Source organism: Oncorhynchus keta, chromosome 6 (assembly GCF_023373465.1).
Source record: "Oncorhynchus keta strain PuntledgeMale-10-30-2019 chromosome 6, Oket_V2, whole genome shotgun sequence".
Taxonomy (NCBI): domain Eukaryota; kingdom Metazoa; phylum Chordata; class Actinopteri; order Salmoniformes; family Salmonidae; genus Oncorhynchus; species Oncorhynchus keta.
The window spans coordinates 42,498,266-42,522,424 of record NC_068426.1 but is presented as its reverse complement, the minus strand read 5'-3'; the positions used below and the strand labels follow the sequence as shown (position 1 = coordinate 42,522,424).

The window sequence follows — 24,159 nt, the reverse complement described above, 5'->3', positions numbered from 1 at the left end:
TACTGCAACTCGCTGTTGGCTGGGCTCCCTGCCTGTGCCATTAAACCCCTACAACTCATCCAGAACGCCGCAGCCCGTCTGGTGTTCAACCTTCCCAAGTTCTCTCACGTCACCCCGCTCCTCCGCTCTCTCCACTGGCTTCCAGTTGAAGCTCGCATCCGCTACAAGACCATGGTGCTTGCCTACGGAGCTGTGAGGGGAACGGCACCTCAGTACCTCCAGGCTCTGATCAGGCCCTACACCCAAACAATGGCACTGCGTTCATCCACCTCTGGCCTGCTCGCCTCCCTACCACTGAGGAAGTACAGTTCCCGCTCAGCCCAGTCAAAACTGTTCGCTGCTCTGGCTCCCCAATGGTGGAACACACTCCCTCACGACGCCAGGACAGCGGAGTCAATCACCACCTTCCGGAGACACCTGAAACCCCACCTCTTTAAGGAATACCTAGGATAGGATAAAGTAATCCTTCTCACCCCCCTTAAAAGATTTAGATGCACTATTGTAAAGTGGCTGTTCCACTGGATGTCATAAGGTGAATGCACCAATTTGTAAGTCGCTCTGGATAAGAGCGTCTGCTAAATGACTTAAATGTAAATGTAAATGTTATTTTATGCAAGGTGATTTGAAGTTGAACAGGTCCACAGTTTTATGAGGCTATAACCAGAAAGAAAGAAATATTCTTGATGAAATTGCTTTATTGCAACTCAATACAAGTTTATACACATTCAAGGTATATAAAATGGCCATTACAAATATATATCTCCTATTTCATAATTAAAGCAGAAATATTTAAATTATTGACAAGAGCACAACTCCTTCACTGTTGATTCCTCCTCTCATGGGTATCACATTTTAGACAAATACTGACACAAACAGCAAACAAACCAAACTAAATAATTGGTTTCATTGATATGGCTCTGTTTAGCAGATAGCACCATCATTAGCCTGGGTACCAGTCTGTTTGTGTCATCATGCCACTCCTTGTCATTCCAAACAGGAGTTGACACGATAGCACAAACAGATCTGGGTCGAGGCTAACCAATCATAGCACCATTGGAACAATTCCGTAATATGATAAGATGAAAAATAGCCAAGATATATAACTCTACTATGACAAGTCCCAGATCTGTTGGACAGCTATGTTTTGGTACATTACATCTGTTAGGTGGGTGGTTACATGCTGTTGTACTGTAAGGTACAGAATGATACAGTATGCCGAGACATCAACAGTAGAACTGAAAACATAATGAAGTCAGAAGGACGTGAACAACTATAGGACAACTGTAATTAATGCAGACAAGCTGGAAGTAAAAGCTGTGTAAACTTGATGTATTATATTGTAACATTATTGATATAATGTATAATTGGGAACATATACACCCACAACATCAACATTGAATATAGTTGAAAAGAGCTCTGAGTATAGACCTGGATAATGATGTGTGTGTGTGTGATCCGAGAGAATCTTTGGGGAAGAGTTCCCTCAAATGGGGTGTGTGTATTTGTGTGTGCGTGTGCATAGTGTAGGTGTGTGTGATCTGAGAGAATCTTTGGGGAAGAGTTCCCTCAGATGGGAGAAGGGGCCCGCAGAGTGCTGGTGAGGGCCGAGTCTCCGAACACGTTGGCATAAGAGGCTTTGAGGAACTGGACGTAGTTCTGCAGACTCCTGTTGGTGCTGTCCGACTGCTCCAGACGGTCCTTCACATCCTGAAGACGGGACTGGTACCGTCGCTCTGCCTGAGGGTGGCGGAGGTGCACACACACGCAGACAGACACACACCACAGCAATTCTATTATTAGAATTACATATTATTTGATTTCTAAAGTGTGTGTGCCAAGATGTGTACTGTTATGTACACACACTATGTCTTTGACCGCAATAGTTTTAGAGATTATGAGAGATTATAATCAGAGTTGACGCTAGAGATGTATATTTCTAAAACACTCTCCCTCACCTCCTCTTTGCTGCGGCGGAGGGTGGTGAGTTCTGTGGTGGTCCTGCTTAGCTGGGTCTCCAGGTCCACCACCTTGGACTGGGTGGAGTGCTCTTTGGTGATCGCACGTTCCCGGGTCTGGGACACCTAATGTAATAATATATGCCATTTAGTAGACACTTTTATCCAAAGTGACTTAAAGTCATGCGTGCATACATTTTATATATGGGTGGTCCTGTGAATGGATCCCACTATCCAGGAGTTGCAAGCGCCATGATCTACCAACAGAGCTACAGAGGACCACCTATACACCAGGACTGTGATACTCCATCATACAGAGCAACTGACTTGTTACAACAAGCATAAAACAAAATGGCTGTGCACCCATTGGAAGAAAATGACAAAGTCAGTGTAAACTAATGTTGCTAAAATTGTGAGTATTCACAATGCTAAAACGTAAAAACAACCAAATCACTCAATTCAATACTTGCATCTCAATTTTACAATGTCTATGCAAAATGCAGTAATAATTTACGACTTTTAAATGACCAGGGATCGGTTCGGATTTCTAAACTTTAAATATAGTTAATAATCAGTTATACTAGAGACATGAAGAGTGCCATAGTCAGGTTTCTACACCAGGAGTTAATGGGTATCTAATCTGTAGGAGGAAAGTATATGGTGGACGCCTTTAAGCTTGGAATGCACTGAGTGAAGGAAAGACGATCACATCTTGGCAGGCACTGATAAGGAGGGAGAGGATTGGTTTAGTGAGGAAAGGTGGCCGAGGTCAGGTTAAGGGAGAAGGAACAGTTTATTGCCCGCGTAACTTAATTTCCTGCCTGGCAACAGAGATGTAATGTTTCGAGAGAAGGAGGAGATTCCACCCCAAATTGGGGTATATATACTACCACTTGTGGAACAATGCATTTGTCTTATGCAGCTGTATGACCCAATGGGGGAATACACTTGGTTTAAGCTTTACTAATCGTTCGTGAGTTTCAATAGGTTCATTTCGAACCTAACACCAGTGAACATAATCTGATGCACATATTGATCTCGAGCTGCATTGCTCCCTCCCACCCAGTTATTCCCCAAGTAGCCAATCCCCAGCCCCCCTCTCCCCATACCCGGGTGCCCCAGACAGACCTGGCGTCGGGCATCGTCCAAGGCCTCCTCCAGCTGGCGGGTCAGGTGCGTGCACTCGTGGGACTTCTCCTCCAGCCGGAGCTGATTGCCATGGATGGTCTCCTCCCGCTTGGCGATCACCCCCACCAGGTCTCTGTTCTGACAAGTGGCCTCCTCTAGCTTCCTGTAAGGCAGAGATGGGATGGGCTCTCAAGCCCAGGTATGTTCACACATACACACACCATACAAACACGGTATACATAAACACACACACACAGGGGGTCACATGTTTCTGCCAGGTCACAAACTAACAACGTATGAGCTCACTGTACTGTAAGTTGGATAAAAGCGTCGGTATATATTATGTATCATACTACCGCACACACACACACACACACACACACACACACACACACACACACACACTCTCTGTTCAGCGCGTTATGATATTGGCTCTGGAATGGCCATGACAGTCTGACCTCTCCAGACTCTCCACACGGTGCTGCAGCTGTTTGTTCTCCTCCAACAGGACAGACTTTTTCTGTCTCAGCAGCTCCACCTGGCTGCCCTGCTGCTCCACCTAGACACACAACATAAACCATTATACTATTATTACCATATTATTCAATTGATAAAGCCAGTTTGGAAGATGTGCATACCATCACATTGTGCACAGCACACATACACCACCCCCCCACCACACACAAGCACGTCCCACCCCACACAACCCCCGACCCCCACACCTTTATGCGCAGGTCAGCCAGGACGACACTCAGCTCGGTGCTACGTCTCTCCTGGGCATGTTCTCTGTCCTGAGCTTCTTCCAGTAGGACCTCAGAGCGCCGCAGTGCCTCAGGAAGAGGCTCCAGCTCCGTCAGCCGGCCCAGCAGCTCCCTGCGCACCGCCTCCACTTCGCTCTCCAGCTGGTCCCGGACCTCCCGCGCCTCTCGCTCTGCTTGTCCCAGCCTGGCACAGTACTCGTCTGCCTCGGCCCGTGTCTTCACCACCTGGGTGATGGGTAGCATTACACAGAAGCACAGAAAAGACGAGGCACGCACGAACAAACAACACACACATTGTAATTTATGGACTATAATTGTCCCTTTCATTTATCATATTATTGCATGTTTGCTTTCAGCACATTAAGAGTCTGTATGTGGGTACAACGTGTGTGCATACCTGTGTGTGCATACCTGTGTGTATACCTGTATGTGGGTACAACGTGTGTGCATACCTGTATGTGTATACCTGTGTGTATACCTGTGTGCATACCTGTATGTGTATACCTGTGTGTATACCTGTATGTGGGTACAACGTGTGTGCATACCTGTATGTGTATACCTGTGTGTATACCTGTGTGTGTATACCTGTGTGTGTGTCTGTTTACCTGGGTCTTGTAGTTGTCCACTAGGCTCTCGTATTGCTTCACAGAGGCTTTGACATGTTGTACCTCTGACTGGGACAGAGTCAGCTTCTCCTCCACTGCAGACAACATGGCCTGAAAGAGGAGAACATGTGCCTGTCAGCCTACAGTACAGCACTGTGTATGTGTCTACAGTACAGTACAGCACCGTGTATGTGTCTACAGTACAGTACAGCACCGTGTATGTGTCTACAGTACAGCACCGTGTATGTGTCTACAGTACAGCACTGTGTATGTGTCTACAGTACAGCACTGTGTATGTGTCTACAGTACAGCACTGTGTATGTGTCTACAGTACAGCACTGTGTATGTGTCTACAGTACAGCACTGTGTATGTGTCTACAGTACAGCACTGTGTATGTGTCTACAGTACAGCACTGTGTATGTGTCTACAGTACAGCACTGTGTATGTGTCTACAGTACAGCACTGTGTATGTGTCTACAGTACAGCACTGTGTATGTGTCTACAGTACAGCACTGTGTATGTGTCTACAGTACAGCACTGTGTATGTGTCTACAGTACAGCACTGTGTATGTGTCTACAGTACAGCACTGTGTATGTGTCTACAGTACAGCACTGTGTATGTGTCTACAGTACAGCACTGTGTATGTGTCTACAGTACAGCACTGTGTATGTGTCTACAGTACAGCACTGTGTATGTGTCTACAGTACAGCACTGTGTATGTGTCTACAGTACAGCACTGTGTATGTGTGTACAGTACAGCACTGTGTATGTGTGTACAGTACAGCACTGTGTATGTGTGTACAGTACAGCACTGTGTATGTGTGTACAGTACAGCACTGTGTATGTGTGTACAGTACAGCACTGTGTATGTGTGTACAGTACAGCACCGTGTATGTGTCTACAGTACAGCACCGTGTATGTGTCTACAGTACAGCACCGTGTATGTGTCTACAGTACAGCACCGTGTATGTGTCTACAGTACAGCACTGTGTATGTGTCTACAGTACAGCACCGTGTATGTGTCTACAGTACAGCACCGTGTGTATGTGTCTACAGTACAGCACTGTGTATGTGTCTACAGTACAGCACTGTGTATGTGTCTACAGTACAGCACTGTGTATGTGTGTACAGTACAGCACTGTGTATGTGTGTACAGTACAGCACCGTGTATGTGTGTACAGTACAGCACTGTGTATGTGTCTACAGTACAGCACCGTGTATGTGTCTACAGTACAGCACCGTGTATGTGTCTACAGTACAGCACCGTGTATGTGTCTACAGTACAGCACCGTGTATGTGTCTACAGTACAGCACCGTGTATGTGTCTACAGTACAGCACCGTGTATGTGTCTACAGTACAGCACTGTGTATGTGTCTACAGTGTGTAGTACAGCACCGTGTATGTGTCTACAGTACAGCACCGTGTATGTGTCTACAGTACAGCACCGTGTATGTGTCTACAGTACAGCACCGTGTATGTGTCTACAGTACAGCACCGTGTATGTGTCTACAGTACAGCACTGTGTATGTGTCTACAGTACAGCACTGTGTATGTGTCTACAGTACAGCACTGTGTATGTGTGTATGTGTCTACAGTACAGCACTGTGTATGTGTCTACAGTACAGCACTGTGTATGTGTCTACAGTACAGCACTGTGTATGTGTCTACAGTACAGCACTGTGTATGTGTCTACAGTACAGCACTGTGTATGTGTCTACAGTACAGCACTGTGTATGTGTCTACAGTACAGCACTGTGTATGTGTCTACAGTACAGCACTGTGTATGTGTCTACAGTACAGCACTGTGTATGTGTCTACAGTACAGCACTGTGTATGTGTCTACAGTACAGCACTGTGTATGTGTCTACAGTACAGCACTGTGTATGTGTCTACAGTACAGCACTGTGTATGTGTCTACAGTACAGCACCGTGTATGTGTCTACAGTACAGCACCGTGTATGTGTCTACAGTACAGCACTGTGTATGTGTCTACAGTACAGCACTGTGTATGTGTCTACAGTACAGCACCGTGTATGTGTCTACAGTACAGCACTGTGTATGTGTCTACAGTACAGCACTGTGTATGTGTCTACAGTACAGCACTGTGTATGTGTCTACAGTACAGCACTGTGTATGTGTCTACAGTACAGCACTGTGTATGTGTCTACAGTACAGCACTGTGTATGTGTCTACAGTACAGCACTGTGTATGTGTCTACAGTACAGCACTGTGTATGTGTCTACAGTACAGCACCGTGTATGTGTCTACAGTACAGCACAGCACTGCATATGTGTCTACAGTACAGCACTGTGTATGTGTCTACAGTACAGCACCGTGTATGTGTCTACAGTACAGCACTGTGTATGTGTCTACAGTACAGCACCTTGTATGTGTCTACAGTACAGCACTGTGTATGTGTCTACAGTACAGCACTGTGTATGTGTCTACAGTACAGCACAGCACTGTGTATGTGTCTACAGTACAGCACTGTGTATGTGTCTACAGTACAGCACCGTGTATGTGTCTACAGTACAGCACCTTGTATGTGTCTACAGTACAGCACTGTGTATGTGTCTACAGTACAGCACTGTGTATGTGTCTACAGTACAGCACTGTGTATGTGTCTACAGTACAGCACTGTGTATGTGTCTACAGTACAGCACAGTGTATGTGTCTACAGTACAGCACCTTGTATGTGTCTACAGTACAGCACCTTGTATGTGTCTACAGTACAGCACTGTGTATGTGTCTACAGTACAGCACTGTGTATGTGTCTACAGTACAGCACTGTGTATGTGTCTACAGTACAGCACTGTGTATGTGTCTACAGTACAGCACTGTGTATGTGTCTACAGTACAGCACCGTGTATGTGTCTACAGTACAGCACTGTGTATGTGTCTACAGTACAGCACTGTGTATGTGTCTACAGTACAGCACTGTGTATGTGTCTACAGTACAGCACTGTGTATGTGTCTACAGTACAGCACTGTGTATGTGTCTACAGTACAGCACTGTGTATGTGTCTACAGTACAGCACTGTGTATGTGTCTACAGTACAGCACCGTGTATGTGTCTACAGTACAGCACTGTGTATGTGTCTACAGTACAGTACAGCACTGTGTATGTGTCTACAGTACAGCACTGTGTATGTGTCTACAGTACAGCACTGTGTATGTGTCTACAGTACAGCACTGTGTATGTGTCTACAGTACAGCACTGTGTATGTGTCTACAGTACAGCACTGTGTATGTGTCTACAGTACAGCACTGTGTATGTGTCTACAGTACAGCACTGTGTATGTGTCTACAGTACAGCACTGTGTATGTGTCTACAGTACAGCACTGTGTATGTGTCTACAGTACAGCACTGTGTATGTGTCTACAGTACAGCACAGCACTGTGTATGTGTCTACAGTACAGCACTGTGTATGTGTCTACAGTACAGCACCGTGTATGTGTCTACAGTACAGCACTGTGTATGTGTCTACAGTACAGCACTGTGTATGTGTCTACAGTACAGCACTGTGTATGTGTCTACAGTACAGCACCGTGTATGTGTCTACAGTACAGCACTGTGTATGTGTCTACAGTACAGCACAGCACTGTGTATGTGTCTACAGTACAGCACCGTGTATGTGTCTACAGTACAGTACAGCACTGTGTATGTGTCTACAGTACAGCACTGTGTATGTGTCTACAGTACAGCACTGTGTATGTGTCTACAGTACAGTACAGCACTGTGTATGTGTCTACAGTACAGCACCGTGTATGTGTCTACAGTACAGCACTGTGTATGTGTCTACAGTACAGCACTGTGTATGTGTCTACAGTACAGCACTGTGTATGTGTCTACAGTACAGCACTGTGTATGTGTCTACAGTACAGCACTGTGTATGTGTCTACAGTACAGCACCGTGTATGTGTCTACAGTACAGCACTGTGTCCAAGTTATGATGCAATCCAATATCTGGGTCGGCTAAATCTATGCATATTGAATTACTTTCAAATCTTTGTAATTTACTAGAACCAGAACCAACACCTACTATTTGGTACCGGGTACAGATGTAATTCTTGTAAATGACAAAGGACCACATGATTGGATTACTTCCCTGGCACAAATTAAGCCTAATGTATGATTTAAGTCGCTCTGGATAAGAGCGTCTGCTAAATGACTTAAATGTAAATGTAAATTTAAAAAGTGAAGATGAAGATGATGAAGAATATCCATTCAAAGTGATTTTTTTGTCCAACTAAAATGAATCTGTGAAAACTGGCCTAATAATTCCAAGAGTTAGTCCATTGTCATCGCTGACCTTGAGGCTCTGGTTCTCTAGCTTGGCGTGGGTGCCCTCTGTGGTGAGGCTGTGCAGGCGGTCCAGGAGCCCCTCTCTCTCGGCCCGGGCCCTGTCCTCTGTCCCATGGAGTTGCTCTGTCAGGTCTGACACTCGGCTGCACGCATAGGGTATGGTCAGGATTATAAAGGTTTTTATGTTAGACCATAAGTGTACAATTTGACCATATTCATGATTGCTCATGATGCTGTGTTCCCTATTATTCTGAGAAAAACTGAAGCAACTCTCTTTCTCTCACCTGTTGAGGACTGAGACCTCCATATCTAGCTGAGTCTTGTCCTTCATTTCCTGGGCGTGGCGACCACGCCAATTCTCTGCTGCTGATAGGGCCTCTGCCATCTGGTTCTCCTGTGTAGGTAGCAACATCATCCAATAGATGTGAAAAGTCTATAAACCTGGTCCTGGTGAGCTACATGGTACATCTGGCTATTGTTCTAGCCCATTACTAACAAATGTAATTCGACCAATCATCTGGCTATTGTTCTAGCCCATTACTAACAAATGTAATTCGACCAATCATCTGGCTATTGTTCTAGCCCATTACTAACAAATGTAATTCGACCAATCATCTGGCTATTGTTCTAGCCCATTACTAACAAATGTAATTCGACCAATCATCTGGCTATTGTTCTAGCCCATTACTAACAAATGTAATTCGACCAATCATCTGGCTATTGTTCTAGCCCATTACTAACAAATGTAATTCGACCAATCATCTGGCTATTGTTCTAGCCCATTACTAACAAATGTAATTCGACCAATCATCTGGCTATTGTTCTAGCCCATTACTAACAAACGTAATTCGACCAATCATCAAGAAGGTTGGAACATCTTGTTCTTAAGTATTGATGAGTTGTTCCATGTCAAATCAGCCAAATTGTTTCTGTAGTTACACTGAACAAAAATATAAATGCAACAATTTCAAAATGTTTACTGAGTTACAGTTCACAAGGTAAATCAGCCAATTAAAATAAATGCATTAGTCCCTAATCTATGGATTTCACATGACTTGGCATATAGATATGCATCTGTTGGTCACAGATACCTTAAACAAAAGGTGTGGATCAGAAAACCAGTCAGTATCTGATGTGACCACCATTTGCCTCAAGCAGCGCGACACATCTCCTTCGAATACAGTTAATCAGGCTCTTGATTGTGGAATGTTGTCCCACTCCTCTTCAATGGCTTTGCGAAGTTGCTGGATATTGGCGGGAACTGGAATAGGCTGTTCAATCCAGAGCATCCCAAACATGCTCAATGGGTGACATGTCTGATGAGAATGCAGGCCACGGAAGAACTAGGCCAGTTTCCAGGAATTGTGTACAGATCCTTGTGACATGGGGCCATGCATTATCATGCTGACACATGATGTAATGGCAGCTGATGAATGGCACGACAATGGGTCTCAGGATCTCGTCACAGTATCTTTCGTGCATTCAAATTGCCACTGAAAAATGACAATTGTGTTTGTCGCCCACACGCTGTCTGCCATCTGCCCGGTACTGAAACCGGAATTCATCTGTGAAGAGCACTCTTCTCCAGCCTGGCAGTGGCCATCAAAGGTGAGCATTTGCCCAGTGAAGTCGTTTACGACGCCGAACTGCAGTCAAGACTCTGGCGAGGACAACGAACACGCAGATGAGCGTCCCGGAGATGGTTTCTGACGGTTTTAGCAGAAATTCTTTGGGTTGTGCAAACCCACTTTTATTTCTGCTCATGAAACATGGGACCAACACTTTACATGTGGAGTTTATATTTTTGTTCAGTGTAAATACAGATGAGATTAGCATTCCAGCAACAATATTAATGTATAGGATAACATTCAATAAATATAATACCTAACATCCAATTTTGGACCAAAGAAATTGTAAAAAGCCACCCACGGGCCCCCCACGCCAATCCAAACCTAACAACGAGTATACAGTATCAGTTCTCTATGTCAGACAAGTAGTATGGAGCTGCGGTTTGGAGTATTGTTTCTTCATCCTATGTAATGAATTCTCAGTTAATTTAGTGATTGATTTCCTCTGCTCAGTGAAATTAAGTCATTCAAGTTGTTTGGTTGATGTCCCAGCCAACATCCTGATATTACCAGGTTCTGACCACTTGATGGTGCTGTTCCTGCTATTAAGTGGCAAAAATATATAATCCCCCACCTTCCCCCAAGCATTACAAGCATTTCGCTACAACCGCAATAACATCTTCTAAATATGTGTATGTGACCAATTACATTTGAGTTGATCGGGCGGAAGGTAGCCTAGTGGTTACAGCATTGGGCTAGTAACCGAAAGGTTGCTAGATCGAATCCCCGAATTGACAAGGTAAAAATCTGTCATTCTGCCCCTGAACAAGGCAGTTAACCCACTGTTTCTAGGCAGTCATTGTAAATTAGAATTTGTTCTTAACTGACTTGCACTTAAATAAAAGGTTAAATATAAAAATGCAAATGAAATAAAACTGTTACCCAAATTATAAAATTACATTTTGGTTTCCTTCCCCTGTGGACAAGATGACAGCAACCCATGCAAATCCAATTCAAGTCAATGGTACCTATATTACCATTTTTTAGCGACATTTCATCATCTACAAGTAACATCAATGAGTTAAACAATACATTTTTTAAAATAATTTCATGATTTGAAAATGAAGAGTAATAATTATAATATATGTACCAATGACTTGCAATGGATTTGTACAAAAATGCAAAAAAGATAGCAATTGAAACAGTGGCCAATAAAACGAAAGCATGGGTTACTGTCATTCCTTGTCAATAGACGGCTTATAGGGTAAGGATACCAATGTAAAATTGTGTAATTTGGGCGAAACAATCTTAAACAATCTTCCAATTTTTTTCACCTAATAACAGGAACAGCGACATCTAGTGGTCAGAACCTGGTAATATCAGAACGCAGGATGAGGCAAGTAGCTAACAACTCAAATGACTAATTTCTCTGAATGGGTAAAACGCCATCACCAAATTCACTGAGAATATAATACAAAGGATGAAGAATCAATATTTTCAAGCCGCAACTCCATAGTACATGTCAAACAAAGAGAACTGATTCGGGAAAGGATTCAGACCCCTTCCCCTTTCCCACATTTTGTTACATTAATATATGCCATTTACATTACAGCCTAGTTCTAAAAAGTATTACATTCACTTTCCCCTCATCAATCTACACACAATGCCCCATAATGACAAAGCAAAATACGTTTAAAATTTTTTTTTTTGTAAATGTATAAAAATAAAAAAACAGAAATTCCTTATTTACATAAGTATTCAGACCCTTTGCTATGAGATTGAGCTCAGGTGCATCCGGTTTCATTTGACCATCCCTGAGATGTTTCTAGAACTTGACTGGAGTCCACATGGGGTAAATTATATTGATTAGACATGATTTGGAAATGCACCCACCTGTCTAGATCAGGTCCCACAGTTGACAGTGCATGTAAACAGTTGACAGTGCATGTTAAGAGCAAAATCTTAGCCTTGAGGTTGATTGAAGGTCCCCAACAACATAGTGACCTCCATCATTCTTAAATGGACGAAGTTTGGAACCACCCAAGACTCTTAACTAGAGCTGGCCGCCCGGTCAAACTCAGCAATCGGTGGAAAAGGGCCTTGGTCAGGGAGGTGAGCAAGAACCCGATGGTCACTCTGACAGAGCTCCAGAGTTCCTCTGTGGAGATAGGAACATTTTCCAAATGGACAACCATCGCTGCAGCACTCCACCAATCAGGGCTTTATGATAGAGTGGCCAGACAGAGCCAATCCTCAGTAAAAGGCACATGACAGCCGGCTTGGATATTGCCAAAAGCGACCAATAAAGGACTCTCAGACCATGAAAAACAAGATTCTCTGGTCTGATGAAAACAAGATTGCACTCTTTGGCCTGAATGCAAAGCGTCAGATCTGGACAAAACCTGGTACCAGGATTGAGTAAAGGGTTCGAAAACTTATGTAAATGTGGTATAAAAACCTGTTTTTGTTTTGTCATTATGGGGTAATGTGTGTAGATTTATGAAAAAACAACTTAATCAGTTTTAGAATAAGGCTGTAACATAACAAAATGTGGAAAAAGTCAAGAGGTCTGAATACTTCCTAAATGCACTGCAAATTTATTGAATATTATATGAATCCTACACACTAAATTGCCAATTTGGATGCAATAAATTATCTTAATTTCTCAGAGATAAATTATATTTCAACAAAATAATGTTGCAAGAATGCTAATCTTATCTGTTTCTAACAACAGAAATGATTTCAAAATAATCTGAGTGGATGAGTGTCAAAATTCTCTTTCTTGCCCTTTTTGAGATGAAACGAGGATTAGACCAAAACTGGTCCTAGATCTGTTCTAAGGTCACCATCTCCCTTCTTCCACCTACCATGTCCAGTAGCTGAGCTCTGAGCTGACCGGCGGTGTCTTCACTGCGCTCCGCCCGGTGTTTCTGGGCCCGCGTAGCCCTCTTCAGGGCTTCTTTGTTGGACTCCGCCTGAAGTTTCAGACCCCGCAGCTGCTCCAGCAGGTGATCCATCTCTCCCTGCTGCTGGTTGGCCGCACGCTCCAAGTTCTGGACCAATCAGAAAGGAGTGGATAAAAAACAGGAAGACATTTTGTTTGCAGAGCCTAAAAGTAACAATACATTTTGTATGCAAAGAAAGAGAAAAAACAAGTGAGCCTCCACCCCCAATGTCCTGCCCCATTCCCCCAACCCCATGTCACCCTACAACCACCCACCTCCTGCCCCCCTCCTGGAAACCATGTTTTCAACTCCTTCCCATCCCCCCAGTACCCCTTACCCTTGGGCCTGAAAGCAAAAATATATATATAATAATGAAAATAGGTAAATACGGTATATTTTGTTTATATGTTTGGGCTTTATAGATTGTTTATTTGTATGTGTTGGGCTTTAGTTGAGATTATTCTTTACATAGTCAAGTGTACTTTTTCAGGCCTCAATAAAAAAAAATGTACATTCATTCTCGCTGTCGATAATTCTAAAGTTATAACTTCTAATAGTAACTGTATTCACTGGCGAACTGGGAGAGAGTGAGATGATTGCCATCTAAGAGCCAATATCTTTTTTTGCAGCAGTGCTACCTGTAATCATCCCTCTGATTTATTGTGAGATTCAAGGAGCTATCATCATTAAGTAACATAGTAGATGCAAAGAATTTAATATTTATATTCATGCACGTCTAAATTAATTTTGTAAAAGGCTGCACTCCAGACCTCAAGGCATTATTGTGAAATATTGGTGTATGGGCATGCCATTTTGATTCCAAGTTAAGTAGTTTAAAAATTGTAATGGATTTTCTATGGATTTTTTCCCAATAGCCAGAAGGGGGAGGCAAAAATACAGAAATTCAGCCATGGAAATACAATGCATTTGGAAAGTATTCAGACCCCTTGAATTTTTTCACATTTTGTAGTTACAGCCTTATTCTAAAATGGATTAAAATGAATATAGAAATGTTTGCAGATGTAATAAAAATGTAAAACTGAAATAGAACATTTACATAAGTATGCAGACCCTTTACTCAGTACTTGTTGAAGCACTTTTGGCAGCGATTACAGCCTCGAGTCTACTTGGGTATGACACTACAAGCTTGGCACACTTGTATTTGGGGAGTTTCTCCCATTCTTCTCTGCAGATCATCTCAAGCTCTGTCAGGTTGGATGGGGAGCGTCACTGCACAGTTATTTTCAAGTTTCTCCAGAGATGTTCCATCAGGTTCAAGTCTGGACTCTGGCTTTGCCACTCAAGGACATTTGTCTTGGCTGTGTATGTAGTTTTTTTTTGTCCTATTGGATGGTGAACCTTTGCCCCAGTCTGAGGTTCTTCATTTTTCTCTTTATTTAACAATCTTACAGTGGGGCAAAAAAGTATTTAGTCAGTCACCAATTGTGCAAGTTCTCCCACTTAAAAATATGAGAGAGGCCTGTAATTTTCATCATAGGTACACTTCAACTATGACAGACAAAATGAGGGGAAAACTCCAGAAAATCACATTGTAGGATTTTTAATGAATTTATTTGCAAATTATGGTGGAAAATAAGTATGGGACCAAAAAAATCATATAATGTGATTTTCTGGATTTTTCCCCTCATTTTGTCTGTCATAGTTGAAGTGTACCTATGATGAAAATTACAGGCCTCTCTCATCTTTTTAAGTGGGAGAACTTGCACAATTGGTGCCTGACTAAATACTTTTTTGCCCCACTGTACATATGAAACCTTATTTGTTCATCGAAAACTGAATAACTCACCACAGGTTAATGAGAAGGGTATGCTTGAAAGGATGCACATAAGGCACAGGCAAAGTACATCACTATAGCGAAATTAAGCTGCAAGTTGAATTGTGTCCATATGGAAGCCATATAATGTCACTTTACCTTGATTTGCACAGCAAGACGGTTGTTGTCGGCCTCTTTGCTGCGTAACTGGCTCTGCAAATGGGCCCGAGTAGACTCCAGTACTTTAGACAGCTCTCCTGTGGTCTTAGCATTCTCCTGGAACAACAACAGAATGCAAATAAATTAATCAAATCATTCAAATAATGAAACATTTGTTGAACACGCTGTTAGTGTGTGGGATGTAAAATACAGCAACTATAGTTCACCTTCTCAGTGTCCATAAGTGTAGTCAGTTGATTAACCTCCCTCTCTTTCTCTTGAAGTTTCAAAACAAGATGCTGTGTGAGGAACGACACAGAAATGTAATTCAGTACAACCTTCTATCCATCAGCCGTCCAATAAGCACAAAGCATTTTGAAGAGGACATTTTGGGGATTCATGATTCACTGAATATTTTGTTGACTGACAGTGGCATATTTAAAAGAAACACACCGAGTTTTCTGCCTCTGTGTTCGTCAGCCTCTTCAGAAGTACATCTTTCTGCTCTGAAATCCTCATGGATTCCATCTGTTCAAAAATTTAAAAAAAAACTGCCACCACCACAACAGGTAAAAGTGTAGCTATAAGAGGCCCGTATTTCAGGCCACAACATGATTAGATTGTGATCCTAGTTCCGAACGTCCATGGTTATTCATCATGTCAGCATTTTCACCATCGTGGAAGTTTTTGAAACTTACGGGTTCAAGCAGGGTTAGGTTTCAAGATAAGGAAATTCGCTTACTTCGCTAATCATGTTGTGGCCCCAAATCAAGGCCGGCGTTATGGATTAAAGTGAGTTGCTCTACTCTTAGTCTGCCCTCTACAGGCATGGAGGGTGTACCGGTACCTCACGTCCATGCTGTTCCCTCAGTAGGTGGCGGAGAGTGAGGTTGGTGGACTCAAATGTTTCCAGTTTTTGGAGCAGCAACTCCTTCTGACGCGCCAGGAATGAAGACTCAGACCCCGACATTCTCTTTTCCAATCAAAATAAAGCATTTCAGATATCAATACCTACCAGATATCAATACCTATCAGATATCAATACCTATCAGATATCAATACCTACCAGATATCAATACCTATCAGATATCAATACCTACCAGATATCAATACCTACCAGATATCAATACCTACCAGATATCAATACCTACCAGATATCAATACCTACTGTATATCCTTGAGGTTACACCTACCGTATGTATTTTGAAAGCCTATATTGGTATCTTTGCATGGTTGGGGTCAATTCCAGTTCAATTCAGTCAACTCAGGAAGTCAATTGATAAATGGTCTGTGCATTGGCATTTTAATCCATCCCCTGAGTAGAAATGGTATTGACCGCCAACCACGTCTCTGCTGACACTCACACTGGCGCTGGAGCTCCTCATCTTGGTGACGGTCTCTCTCAGGGCTGACACCTGCCTGGCAGCAGCCATCCCGTCCATCTCTGCCTCCATCAGCTTCCTGAGCAGGGTGTCCTTCTCCAGCTGAATCGACTCCATAGACCTCTCCACTCTGTACGTACAGGGGGGTTATGGCAGACACAACAGGAGAGAGGCAAAGGGATGGAAGATTTTGAATAAGGGGTACAGGAAAGATGTTTTATAGTTTCACATTTATTTAGCACCTCTGTATATTATTAAGTAGGACAATTATATTATTTTGTGTGAGTCACTGGGGGCTGTTGACAACTTGTATTTTGCAACTACTGACAATCAGATTTTATGAAAAACTACCAAATAGGCCATAGTGTGATAGCCTGCTAGGACTGTTGTTGGGTTAAAGGAATCTGAGAATCAAGGCTTATTACAGTCATGAGAAGTTTTACTGGAGTCTGGTCTAGTGGTGGCGCTGCAGACTCCTGACAACACTTACCTGCTGGCGACGGGGTTATGAATCCCACCAGGGCCCTTCCTTTCTGCCTGCCACTCTGTATCGGTCGCCACCTCTACTTTCTGACTAAGACAATTAAATACAATTTGAATGAACAGTGGCTTCAAGTGTGTCTGTCTGGGCCATACCTGCTGGTGCAGTCCGTCTCCTCCAACATCTTCTCCATGGAGTGGCGCAGGCGGGAGTTTTCCCTCTCCGTGACCTCTAGCTCCTTGGACACCTCGGCTAGCTCCTCCTCCTGTTCCTCGATGACCCGCTGGGAGGCGCTCAGCTTCTCCGACTGGCGCTCCAACAGCTGCTCCTTCCTCCGCAGCTCCACCTGCACACATACACAGGCATGTACATACACACACGCACAAAAGCACACACTTAGAAGATGAATAAATGTATCAATGGGTGAGGGACTAGGGCAACATGTGGAACCCGGTTCTAAATTAGAATTAAATGGGAGGGACAGACCTCACTCTTCAACGAGCTGACCTCAGTCATCAGGCTGTCAATCTTCCTCTCGTACTGGTTGATTCGTCCATGCAGCACTTCCTCCTCCTCTGACGACAGGTCGGCCAATCGCAGGGGAGAGTGGGAGGTCTCGGGCTCAGGTAATGGTGTGATCTCCAGGCGATGAGTCGGCCCCTAAGACATGGACAGGTCCAGTGACCACAGACTATATGGCTTCTTTTGATCCATTTTATACCATAATAACCAAAGTGCTGATAGGAAAGTGTTGATATGAGTGCTTTCATAAGATATTGCTTCAATAGGTGCAGTATGAATACATTGCATTAGTGGAGATGAGATAAAAAGGAATGAATAGCATGTCAGACCTCCCATTTGTAAGAGGCATCCCGCATTGAGGCCTTCCCAGGCGGTATCCATGGCACCCGTGTCTTCACCTTTGCAGTAGGTCGCAGGATCCCTCCATCACCCTTGGTCTTACCCTGCAAAGCAGACAGCATGAAACTCAAGGGAAACACATTTAGGCCCACATGTAATGCATTCATGTGCAGGTAAATCCAGCAGTTTTCACACAAGCAGGGTATACAGTATTAGATAGCATAAGAAAAAGGAATATACATTCAGAGACCTCTGGGAGGTATTCTCCGCTCTGTATCAATTCAGCACCTTAGACCCCGAATCGGAACTGCATTGATATGAAATTAGGACATTTAATTAACGGTTTCAAATGTGTTTCCCTGAAAAGGGTTTTCCAACCTGTGGTGTCCTGGAAGGGCTCCTGCTCTTCTTCACATGCACGTGCACAGGCGTAGTCTCATTCACATGCACATGTAGGGGCGGTGAGATTGACCGGGTCCTCATGGCTTTTTTCTGTAAAAGACCAGTGAGTCAACTAGGCAAAAGCCACAATATAGGCCCCCTTTTCCCCCCGTATCATATTAGCCTTTATACTGTTGCCCATCACTACCACACCATCAAACAAACGCAACCAAAGTAATATCAAAGGAGACTTTTTCAAAGGGAGACTGAATTATTTGCACCGTTAGGAACAGAGTAAATGGTGCAAAGCAGGACTTGATAGGAACAGATTCCATGGTTCAATCATCAACACAAACATAGAAATGAGAGGAGGAGGAAGTGTAAAACAAACAGGTTGGTTGACTGTCAGATGTGAACTGGCAGCTGATATGTAGTGATCATTCAAGTCAGTCCTTGTTTACGGTGTAGACAACACATGGCTGGTGTGTCATTTTACCTGGGTGACTTACAATTACTAGATCAAGAGTGGACTGGCTGGTTACATTTTTGCCTAATGGGCCTGTATAACTTGTTAATTTTGCGCAAAGTTATAATTATCAGGCTAATAGTGCGGGCCTTGAGGAAAACAATGGACCAATGTGGGGGCCTCAAGGAAGAAAATGGGCTGGTGTGTTAGAAATACCAGAGATTATTTCTGGTCCCAGTCTGCCCCTGACTAGGATCATATGTCAGAGCAGTAGCAAAAAAGGTATACTTTTAGCGAATGAAGGCACGGCAGGAGCATACCTTCTGAAGTTAAGTAGGGTTGGTCCTGGTCGGTTCCTGGATAGGAGACCAGATGTTACTGGAAGTGGTGTTGGGGGGCAGGAGGAGGCACTCTTTCCTCATGTCAAATAAAAACATATCCTAATGCCCCAGTGCAGTGATTGGGGACATTGCCCTGTGAAGGGTACAATCTTTCGGATTGGACATTAAGACGGGTGTCCTGACTCACGGTGGTCACTAAAGATCCCATGGCACTTATCGTAGGAGTGTTAACCGTAGGAGTGTCCTGGCTAAATTCCCAATCTTAGCCTCATATCATCCCCAGTTTCCAATTGGCTCATTCCTCACCCCTGTAACTATTTCCCAGGTCGTTGCTGTAAATGAGAACATGTTCTTCTCAGTCAACATACCTGGTAAAATGAGTGTGGTGAACGGAGAGTGGCAAGGTAGAAGAACAGAGGGAGGACGTGCGTTGAGGAAGAATGGCACCAAGTACAACCCGTACTCTGATGGCTCAGAAATTGAACTTGACAAGAGTGAATTGCGTGTGGTGAAGACCTCTGAACCATGCCCCGATGATCATGCAAAGGATGATTCTGGCACAGTGGGAGTGACATTTTTATAGAAAGTGGATCCCTTACTTTTGGCTGACCCATATAATTTGGGTACTGTTAAATCGGTGAAGGTAGCTCGAAGTGGAATTGTGATTTTCTGTTATCTTCCCCCCAGAGGGAGTTGACACTTCGCGTCACGAGCCTCGGGACAAGACCTGTGACTTGCTTTGCTCTCCGGAGCAGAATGCCTTTGAAAAGAGTGATTACTGGCGTTGCGTTAAGTGTTTAGGTGGAGCAACTGAAATGTAAGATTCCCTGTGTCTGTGACACCCGCTGATCCAGTGGCGAGCGTGGTGAAACTGAGAAGACACTGTCTGTCCTTTTGAGTTTTGAAGCAAAGTCTTTATCTGACAGAGTCATGGTAGGATGTGTCAGTTATCCCATGAGAGCTTTTGTGCCGATCCCAATAAGGTGTTTTAGATGCCAAGCGTATGGTCATGTTGCAGCAGTGTGTGGGAGGGAAATTCCGAGATGTGAGAAGTGTGCAGGAGGGCATGGAAAAAAGGAATGTGTAGTATCGGTGGAAAAAACTGTGTTTCAATTGTGGGGGTGCCCATGTTACTGGGGATCAGAAGTGCCGGTGCAAGAGATGGGTTGAGGTTGCAAAGGTCAGAGTAGAACAGAAGGGCACAAAATGTTGTCATAATATATGCACAAACTCACCAAAACTGTTTCGGCTGGGAAGCATGCCTTAACACCATCATTAAGTTTGCCGACGACATGACGATGGTAGGCCTGATCACCGATGAAGATGAGACAGCCTATAGGGAGGAGGTCAGAGACCTGGAAGTGTGGTGCAAGAACAACAACCTCTCCCTCAACGTCAGCATGACAAAGGAGCTGATTGTGGACGACAGAAAATGTAGGGTTCGAGCACAGAACCCACTCACATAGATGAGGCTGTAGTGGAGCGGGTCGAGAGCTTCAAGTTCATCGGTGGACATCACTAAGGATCAATCATGGTCCACACACACCAACAGTCTTGAAGAGGGCATGACAACATCTCTAACCCCTCAGAAGGCTGAAAGTATTTGGCATGGGCCCTTAAAACCTAAAAAACGTATTCGATAGCTGCATCACTGTTTGGTATGGCAACTGCTTGGCATCCAAACGCTACAGAGGGTAGTTTGTACGGCCCATTACATCACTGGAACCGAGCTCCCTGCCATCCAGGACCTCTATACTGAGGTCGGATGTCTTAGCCGTGTCTGAATCCTGGCTTAGGAAAACCACCAAAACCCCTGAAATTTACATCCCTAACTATAACATTTTCCGCCAAGATAGAACTGCCAAAGGGGGCGGTGTGGCAATCTACTGCAGAGATAGAGTTCTATCTTACTATCCAGGTCTGTACCAAAACAATTCGAGCTTCTACTTCTAAAAATTCACCTTTCCAGATACAAGTCTCTCACCGTTGCCGCTTGCTATAGACCACCCTCTGCCCCCAGCTGTACCCTGCACAACGTATGTGAATTGATTGCTCCCCATCTATCTTCTGAGCTCGTGCTGTGCTAGGCGACCTAAACTGAGACATGCTTAACACCCCGGCCATCCTACAATCTAAGCTTGATGCCCTCAATCTCACACAGATTACCAGGTACAACCCCAAATCCGTAAACATGGGCACCCTCATAGATATCATCCTAACTAACTCGCCCTCCAAATACACCTCTGCTGTTTTCAACCAAGATCTCAGCAATCACTGCCTCATTGCCTGCATCCGTAATGGGTCTGCGGTCCTCATCACTGTCAAACGCTCCCTAAACGCTCCTACCCCGGTCAACAGCCCAGCGCTCCCCACAGCAACTCGCCCAAACCTCCCCCATTTCTCCTTCACCCAAATCCAGATAGCTGATGTTCTGAAAGAGCTGCAAAATTTGGATTACTACAAATCAGCCGGGCTAGACAATCTGGACCCTCTCGTTCTAAACGTACCAGCCGAAATTATTGCAACCCCTATCACTAGCCTGTTCAAACTCTCTTTCGTATCGTCTGAGATTCCCATAGATTGGAAAGCTGCCGCAGTCATCCCCCTCTTCAAGGGGGGCGACACTCTAGACCCAAACTGCTACAGGCCTATATCTATTCTACCCTGAATTTCTAAGGTCTTTGAAAGCCAAGTTAACAAAGAATATTGACCATTTCGAATCTCACCGTACCTTTTCCGCTATGCAATCTGGTTTCAGAGCTGGTTATGGGTGCACCTCTGCCACGCTCAAGGTCCTAAATGATATCATAACCGTCATCGATAAGATACATTACTGTGCAGCAGTATTCATCGACCTGGCCAAGGCTTCGACTCCTTCAAACACAACATTCTTATTGGCAGACTCAACAGCCTTGGTTTCTCAAATGTTTGCCTCGCTTGGTTCACCAACGACTTCTCCGATAGAGTTCAGTATGTCAAATCTGAGGGCCTGTTGTCTGGACCTCTGGCAGTCACTATTGGGGAGTTCAATTCTCAGGCCGACTCTCTTCTCTGTATACATCAATGATGTCGCTCTCGCTGCTGGTGATTCTTTGATCCACCTCTAAGCAGACGACACCATTCGGTATACCTCTGGCCCTTCGTTGGACACTTTGTTAACTAACCTCCAGATGAACTTTACTGCCATACAACTATCCTTCTGTGGTCTCCAACTGCTCTTAAATGCAAGGAAAACTAAATGCATGCTCTTCAACCGATCGCTGCCCGCACCTGCCCGCCCATCCAGCATCACTACTCTGGACGGTTGACTTAGAATATGTGGACAACTACAAATACCTAGGTGTCTGGTTAGACTGTAAACTCTCCTTCCAGACTCACATTAAACATCTCCAATCCAAAATTAAATCTGGAATCGGCTTCCTATTTCGCAACAAAGCATCCCTCACTCATGCTGCCAAACATACCCTCGTAAAACTGACCATCCAACAGATCCTCGACGATGTCATTTACAAAATAGCCTCCAACACTCCACTCAACAAATTGGATGCAGTCTATCACAGTACCATCCATTTTGTCACCAAAGCCCCATATACTACCCACCACTGCATCCTCTCGTGGTCTGGCCCTTGCTTCACATTCGTAGCCAAACACACTGGCTCCAGGTCCTCTACAAGTCTCTGCTAGGTAAAGCCCAGACTTAGCTCACTCGTCACCATAGCAGCACCCACCCGTAGCAGGCACTCCAGCAAGGAATTCTCACTAGTCACCCCCAAAGCCTATTCTTCCTTTGGCCTCCTCTCCTTACAGTTCTCTGTTGCCAATGACTGGAACGAATTGCAGAAATCATAGCAGCTGAAGACAAATATCTCCCTCACTAACTTTAAGCACCAGCTGTCAGAGCAGCTCATAGATAACTGAACCTGTACATATCCCATCTGTAAATAGCCCATCCAACTACCTCATCCCCATACTGTATCTATTTATCTTGCTCCTTTGCACCCCAGTATCTCTACTTGAACATGCATCTTTTGCACATCTATCACTCCAGTGTTTAATTGCTAAATTGTCATTATTTCGCCTATTTATTGTCTACCTCCCTTCCTTATCTTACCTCATTTGCACACACTGTATACTACTTACTTTCTCTATTGTGTTATTGACTGTATGTTTGTTTATTCCATGTGTAACTCTGTGTTGTTGTTTGTGTCGCACTGCTTTGCTTTATCTTGGCCAGGTCACAGTTGTAAATGAGAACTTGTTCTCAACTATCTGGTTAAATAAAGATGAAATAAAGTAAATAAATAAAAAAGAATGACCATCGTTATGTTTGGAGGAGAAAGGGGTATGCTTGCAAGCCAAAGAACACCATACCAACCGTGAAGCACGGGGGTGGCAGCATCATGTTGTGGGGATGCTTTGCTGCAGGAGTGACTGGTGCACTTCACAAAATAGATGGCATCATGAGGGAGTAAAATTATGTGGATATATTGAAGCAACATCTCAAGACATTAGTCAGGAAGTTAAAGCTTGTTCGCAAAAGGGTCTTCCAAATGGAGAATGACCCCAAGCATACTTCCAAAGTTGTGGCAAAATGGCTTAAGGACAACAAATTCAAGGTATTGGAGTGGCCATCACAAAGCCCTAACCTCAATCACATAGAAAATTTAGGGGCAGAACTGAAAAAGCGCGTGCGAGCAAGGAGGCCAGAAACCTGACTCAGTTACACCAGCTCTGTCAGAGGAATGGGCCAAAATTCACCCAGGTTATTGTGGGAAGCTTATGGAAGGCAACCCGAAACGTTTGACCCAAGTTAAACAATTTAAAGGCAATGCTATCAAATAGAGGTCGACCGACTATGATTTTTCAATGCCGATACCGATTATTGGAGGACCAAAAAAAGCTGATACGGATTAATCGGACGATTTTTTAAAATGTATTTTTGACAATATAATGACAATTACAACAATACTGAATGAACACTTATTTTAACTTAATATAATACATCAATAAAAATCTATTTAGCCTCAAATAAATAATGAAACA

General features: G+C 43.9%; 1 protein-coding gene across 5 annotated transcripts in view; it reads right to left on the bottom strand.

Annotated features, from left to right (window-relative positions):
* Positions 1-675: 675 nt before the first annotated feature.
* Positions 676-24,159, bottom strand: part of LOC118385543 (outer dense fiber protein 2-like) — a 28,942-nt gene continuing 5,458 nt past the window's right edge. For 4 of the 5 annotated variants that reach the window (XM_052521710.1, XM_052521713.1, XM_052521711.1 and 1 more), the window contains 18 exons: positions 18,307-18,420; positions 17,919-18,032; positions 17,554-17,727; positions 17,223-17,413; positions 16,569-16,716; positions 16,052-16,177; positions 15,658-15,732; positions 15,432-15,503; positions 15,205-15,321; positions 13,194-13,379; positions 9,043-9,152; positions 8,766-8,901; positions 4,450-4,560; positions 3,806-4,069; positions 3,542-3,642; positions 3,084-3,246; positions 1,956-2,081; positions 676-1,737 (listed from right to left, as the gene is read on the bottom strand). In XM_052521710.1, coding sequence (XP_052377670.1) covers positions 1,567-1,737; positions 1,956-2,081; positions 3,084-3,246; positions 3,542-3,642; positions 3,806-4,069; positions 4,450-4,560; positions 8,766-8,901; positions 9,043-9,152; positions 13,194-13,379; positions 15,205-15,321; positions 15,432-15,503; positions 15,658-15,732; positions 16,052-16,177; positions 16,569-16,716; positions 17,223-17,413; positions 17,554-17,727; positions 17,919-18,032; positions 18,307-18,420 — 2,499 coding nt within the window. In that variant the 3' untranslated portion in view covers positions 676-1,566. The remainder of the gene's footprint in view (positions 1,738-1,955; positions 2,082-3,083; positions 3,247-3,541; positions 3,643-3,805; positions 4,070-4,449; positions 4,561-8,765; positions 8,902-9,042; positions 9,153-13,193; positions 13,380-15,204; positions 15,322-15,431; positions 15,504-15,657; positions 15,733-16,051; positions 16,178-16,568; positions 16,717-17,222; positions 17,414-17,553; positions 17,728-17,918; positions 18,033-18,306; positions 18,421-24,159) is intronic. The other variant, XM_052521714.1, reaches the window with a different exon arrangement.